Here is a 6547-nt window from a genome sequence, read left to right as displayed (position 1 = left end):
CAATATCATCACAACGGGAGAGGAAGGAATTCAATATCATCACTACGGGAGAGGAAGGATTTCAGTATCATCACAACGGGAGAGGAAGGATTTCAATATCATCACAACGGGAGAGGAAGGATTTCAATATCATCACTACGGGAGAGGAAGGATTTCAATATCATCACAACGGGAGAGGAAGGATTTCAATATCATCACTACGGGAGAGGAAGGAATTCAATATCATCACTACAGGAGAGGAATTCAATAGCCTATCATCACTACGGGAGGGGAATTCAATATCATCACTACGGGAGAGGAATTTAATATCATCACAACAGGTTCGAATCCTTTCCTCAACTCCCTCTTCATCGTGAACCTGACCTCTCCTCACCCTCATCCTTGGGCTCCTTTCTTCCCATTGGCGCCCCACAAAAGGTTAAGGAAGCCAGACTAGTCCCAGTGTGCGGAGGAAGTCGCGTGAGGTAGCCTATAGCCTCTTGAAGTCTTGCTGTTCCAATCTTTCTCTTGTTTTTCAATCTTTTTTATCTTCTTATTTTCGTTTGTCTTCTTTCTCTTTTTTTTTTATCTTTTCCTGCTTTTTTCTTTTCTTTCGTCTTTTCTTCTATTTCTTCTTTCTAATTTTCGTTTGTCTTCTTTCTTTTCTATTTTTGTTTATTACCTTATCCTTCTTTTTCTTTTCTTTTCTTTCTCTTCTATTTTTGTTTATTTCCTTTTCCTTCTTTTTATTTTCTGTCGTCTTTTCTTCTATTTCCTCTTTCTCTGCTTCCTTTCTTCTTTGTTCTTCCCTTCGTTACCTTTTTCCTCTTCTTTTACTTCTTTCTGTTCCCCACTTCTTCTTTTCTTCTTTTTCTTTTCATCAGGTTCACGGTATAGAAGAAGGGTCAAACTACCACCAGGGTCGAGAACTACCCCTGTGGATCCCCCAAACTCCTATGAAAGCCGAAATTTAATGTTGAAGCATCACATAGTCGTTATTGCAGACGCTTCCGCTTCTCACATCATCTATTTCCTAAAGGCCAGAAAGATCAACCGAGTTCTAGTAAGTGGTATTTTAGGTTCATGGTAAAGAAAAAGTGAAAAACTACCACCAGGGTCATACAACTATCCCTGGAAATGTCCACAACACCTACGAAAGCCTTGTCAAAATGTGTGTGCTTGGGCGTCGAGATGTTTTTAAGTGGGACCGCCGACCCTTTAAAATCAGCGTCGAGGGGGCCGGGGTCAGCGACGAGGGGGCCGGGGTCAGTGACGGTTCGTACTTTACGTATTTGAAGCCTTTCCTTCAACGCCTCCAGTCGCTGCTCGATACACACAAGAGCCGTTCAGATTTGAAAACACTACACATCGATTTATTTGTATACATTTAGAAAAGACTTTAGTACCGTGTTTTCTTTGTGTTCTTCTCAGACTACATTACAGCGGGGTGTTTGGTCAGGGAAGGGGTCGATCTTACACAGCCTTGAGTAGCCTACATCTCCGCGGCCCAGCCACAGCCAGCCCGTGGCCCGGCGTAGGTCGGCAAAGTAAGTGTTTATCAAGAAGCTCGACGGTCCCTCGCGGTGTCACGGTGGAATCCATAAACGTAAATTAAAAAATAAATGATCACTTCCATGCATTGTTGACAGAGAGGAAATAATATTTTGTAATAATTCATTGTGTGAATAATGGTGTTCCTGGAGTGCCCAACACCCTCAGCTTGCCCGCAGGGGGCTGCTGTGTGTGGCCCCCGCCTGTGATGCCTCATCCCCGGGGCCTGGCACCTCCCCAGCACCTGGGGAATGCGGCCCCGCCCCCCGCCAGCACACAGGGGAGGCGGGGCACGCGCCGGGCCCCGGACCGTAGGCCTTGACCAGCAAGTGCCGGTCAGGGACGACACCGTCCCTCTAGATAACCACACATGAGCCTCGCCGACCCGACCCTCACGACCTGGCGCCCTGCATGACGGCTGACGGCCGCCCGCCCGGCCTACGGCGCCTCGGCCCCCACAACTTAGCCGCTAAGGGAATTAACGGAGACGAGAACGCCGAGCCAAGGATAGCAAAAAACAGGGACCGAACAGCACGACGGACCGCCTGGCGGGCTGCCATGCGTCGCAGTGTGGGAGCGAGTGTGTGGGCGTGTTGCGGGGGTGGGGGGTAAGGGCGGGGAGCGTGTGTGACCCTCTGCTTGAGTGTGTGAAGTAAAAACAAAGTATTGTATATGACACACACACACACACACACACACACACACACACACACACGAGCAGGAGGCGCAGTAGGGCGTCGGACGTCCCACAAGTGCCCGCCGCCACGCGTATATAAGTCCGGCGGGGGAAGCGGCACCACCAGTGCCACATCGCAGGGTCGTGGGAGAGGTGTGTGCCGCCGCTCGCTGCCTCGGGTCATGTTGAGTCTTCTGTCCAGGTTCGTTGTGGGCGACGTCCGCAACGAAAGCGACTCCGACAGCCACTACCACGCCGACACGGACGAGGAGGAGCTGGTGCCAAGCATGCCGATTATCAACATCGACCAGACGGAGCTGGGCCAGGACGCCCTCGAGGCGCAGAGCCCCTCGCCCACGCCCACCCCCTGCTTCACCCCGGTGTCTGATTGCTCTGAGGAGGCCTCGGAGAGGGACGAGGCACCACTGGAGCTGCCGGCGCCCGAGGTGTGCCGGCGCGTGCAGGAGCTGGTGGAGTACTACCTGAGCGAGGCCAACCTGGTGAAGGACATGTTCATGCTGAAGCACGTCACCAAGCACCGCGAGGGCTACGTGTCCCTCAAGCTGCTGGCGACCTACAAGAAGGTGAAGCACCTCACCCGGGACTGGCGCGTGGTGGCGCACACCCTCAGGGGCTCCGAGGCGCTCGAGCTCAACCCCGAGGGCACCAAAGTGCGGCGGCGCCACGGCCTGCCGCAAGAGATGGACGAGGACACGCGGCCCTTCCGCACGCTGCTGGCCGTGGAGGTGGAGCGCGAGCTGGCCAACATGAACGCGCTGGCCGAGTTCTTTGGCAAGTTCGGCGAGATGGTGTCCCTCCAGATGCACAAACCCGGCGGCCGCGCCCTGCCTGAGGTGCGCACTGTGGAGCGCGAACACCCGGGCATCGGCGCCACCGTCTGCGCCCTCGTCGAGTTCGAGAAGGTGCACCAGGCGCGCCAGGCCTTCCGCGCCGTGACCAACAGCACCGAGAGTGGCCTTAAGGTGCTGGAGGTGCCCCGCAAGAAGCGGGACTGTGGCGGCGGCGGCGGCTCGCTGCTCAACATCAGGAGCCAGACGGAGGGCGAGAGTGCCTACTACAGCACCTCGGACTTCTCGGAGCCGCCCTCGCCCGTGAGCCGCACGCGCGTGCAGCGCATCAGGTCCCCATGCCCCCCTTTGCCCTCGCCCAAGTTGGGCCGCCGCGGCAGCTTCGGCCAGCACCGGCAGCACCAGCAGCAGCTGTCCTCGCCGGAGTCCTCTCCGCCCTCGCCCTTCTCCCCCCGCCGCAGGATGCCCACGCCCAGCTCGTCCCCCGAGGACCACCCACTCTCCCCCCAGGACATGTACCCCCGCCGCGCCTCGCCCTGCCCCGTGCCGCAGCCCCGCCGCAGCTCCATTACCTGTGCCACGCCCACGCCGGGCTCGCCCAGCCTCAGCCGCCTCCACATGGCCTTCTCCTCCCCCCGCGGCGTCTCGCAGGACGCCGAGGCGCTGCAGCTCAGCCCGTGGCTGCGGCGCCGCGTGCTGGCCGGCACCGCTGCCGCGCTGGCGTCGCCCCTCGCCTCCCCCAACCTGCGCCGGCGCCACGAAGCCTCCGTGTTGCTGCCCGACAACGTCATCCGCCTGCCCCGCGGCCCCGACGGCTCCAAGGGCTTCTTCGGCCGACAAACGCCCATCGCCGTCCAGGCCTGACGCCCCGCCGCGCCACCGCCGCCCGCCCCTACGCGGGGGGCGGCGGCGAGGATGGAGCTGTAGCCAAAAGGATAGGAACTCACGACGCCCTGTATATAGCCGCGTTGCGTTACGTTACTGCATCATAATAAAGACATGACTGCTCCCCCTCTTGTTTTAATGCTCAGTCCTGCTCTAAGAACGGCAAACATGGCCTAAATAATAATACATTTGTACTACTACTACTACTACCAAGCAAGATGGCGCCACTATAACATTAACCTGCGCCATAACGGCCTAGGTCCGACCACCAGGCCCCATCTAGAAAGCCTATCGGCGCCATAGGCAGAACTATATGTATACTATTATCACAAATATTACTACTACAACTACTTTACCACAAATTATAATAAAAGTACAATAAAACAGAAATAATAATAAAAATATAAATCATAACACTATATGCTTCGCCTCACCTTAGGCTACGTAATCTTCCCTTCCTGCAGGATTACTCACAGCCTCATCTGCACACAATGGCGCCGCGCCTGCCTGGCCGCCAGCAACAACACCACCGCCATTGTCACTTCATCTAAGGCGCAAGCAGGGCACGGGAAGGACATGCCAGGGTACGCACGCCCCCCACCCCCACCCCCCCTGCCCTCTCACAAAGGCCTTGCAGCTCGATTATCGTACTCAGAACATCGTATTTTCCTGTTTCTGAACCGTAACAATTGCAGAAAAACATCGATAATTAACCATCTGAACTCTAACTTAAATGTATATCGTTATCAGTGTAAGCTCCACAGTTTTGGGCCTCAAGCAGACGAAAAAATATGCCTATAGCGCATAATTGCTTGGCGTTAAAGCTGCTAAGTTGGGGACCTTCGCTGTAGCTTCGCGTGGCCTCGGTGCTCGATCGTCGCCGTGGAAAAAGTTGGAAAGTTTGGTTTAGTCGGCGCAACATCTGTGGTCATATGCCGGAGAGAGACAGGAGGGGGAAGGAATTATAGGAGATGGGAACAGATCCCAGGAGACGGGACACAACCCCCGATTAATACCTGGTACCCATTCACTGCTGGGTGGACAGGGGCGTAGGGTATCGGAAAAGCCGCCCAAATTTTTCCACTCCGCCCGGGAATCGAACCCGGGCTCTCACGATTGTGAGCCGAGTGTGTCATCGGCGTGGCAAATTGGCCTTTGAACCTGTACGTGGTGGGAGGGAACCCACCACCCCGGGACACAGGGCCAGTGTGACATACGGGTAACCACAGTGTACCTTCCCTAGGTTTCCTCAGGTACCCATTTATCGAACAATCCGAAAGGGAGGATGAACAGCTGGGCAAACTGCACTGACTGCCCGGGCCAGCCACTGCACCACGGAGGCGTCAAGGCAAATACTACACGATTATATGCGACGCGCAGCAGCAACATAAATTCCGATAGCCGGTACGACGGAAATTTCCCTCACACGGAGCAATCCTTTCATCATGGAGTTCGTGCCTCACAATAAAATAGGAGTCGGCACACGAGGCAGCCATGTGATGCAGCTCTCCCGTCCATCATGAGCTTGTAGAGTATGACTGATTAATTGATAGTTTATTGTTGCAAGTAAACAACAAAGGAGAAGGGAGGAGCATGCCATCTCAACCCCCAGGCAGTACAGAGTGTGATTATTATGTATGCAATAAGCTTTTCTATTTAACTTTACACGGAAGAAAGCGTTGTGAATTTCGTGCCTCATTATAAAACAAGAGTCAGTACACGAGCAGCCCCGTGATGTGACCCTCCCATCCATTATAACGATGTATTTGTAGGTTGGTAATAAGCTTTCCTATATTACCTTCACAGGGAGCAATCCACATTCCTTGTCGTCCTCAGATCATTGCATTTGTCAGTTTCATGACCAAAAACTTTCGTAGCCTAACCAATAACGATATGTCCAGTTAGAGACCGTGTTAAAACCGTAAATAATCGATTTTTTTTTTTGTATATAGCCTATTTATGGGAAACCGAAAAATACGCTGTGCTAAGTACGATGAGGATAATCTGCAGGGTGACGTTGGTTAACCCAGTAATTGAACTTTATATAGTCATCACGACCTTAATTTTTTTGGCATTTGTCTCCTACCATATTGTATCTTTTTAGTTTAGTTTAATGGTGCTACCTCCACATGTATTCCTAAAGTTGTATCATCACATTATGTACTGCCTGGGGGTTGGGATGGCATGTTCCGTTGTTTACTTGTCAAAAGAAAAAAAAAATCTAGAGCTACAAAACATACAAACAAACAAACTCACTGGGCCCATGCTGTCATTCAAGTCTTCATCCCTCGAGTCATCTTCCTCCTCCTCTTTGATCCACCATGATGTAACCCTCCCGTCCTTTATTACGATGCATTTCTAGGGTACATAATTATAAGCTTTCCTGTTTACCTTCACTCGCAGTAATCCACTTTCCCTGAGCGGTGAGCCCCTCCTCGGTATATAACAGCCAAGAGTCAGCCGTCAGCACTCACTCAGCACATTGATGTAGCTCTGGCGTGGCCGTGGCAATGAGCGCTACAGCTTATCCGTGCTAGCTCTCCCCGACCCTGGCTGACCCACTGACCTCCCCTCCCCCACCATCACCGCCGGTCACTTAGGCCACGCACGCAAGAGACCAGTGCGTGTTTCAGTAGTTAGTTAGTTA

General features: G+C 53.4%; 1 protein-coding gene across 1 annotated transcript; it reads left to right on the top strand.

Annotated features, from left to right (window-relative positions):
• The first annotated feature begins 2388 nt into the window (after positions 1-2388).
• LOC127001001 (la-related protein 6-like) lies at positions 2389-4025 on the top strand. Its single transcript, XM_050865175.1, has one exon. The coding sequence runs from the start codon at positions 2389-2391 to the stop codon at positions 3877-3879; it is 1491 nt and encodes a 496-aa protein (XP_050721132.1). The 3' UTR covers positions 3880-4025.
• The last annotated feature ends 2522 nt before the right edge of the window (positions 4026-6547 follow it).

This window comes from Eriocheir sinensis, chromosome 19, assembly GCF_024679095.1.
Source record: "Eriocheir sinensis breed Jianghai 21 chromosome 19, ASM2467909v1, whole genome shotgun sequence".
Classification (NCBI taxonomy): Eukaryota; Metazoa; Arthropoda; class Malacostraca; order Decapoda; family Varunidae; genus Eriocheir; species Eriocheir sinensis.
This window is presented reverse-complemented; position numbering and strand designations above follow the sequence as displayed.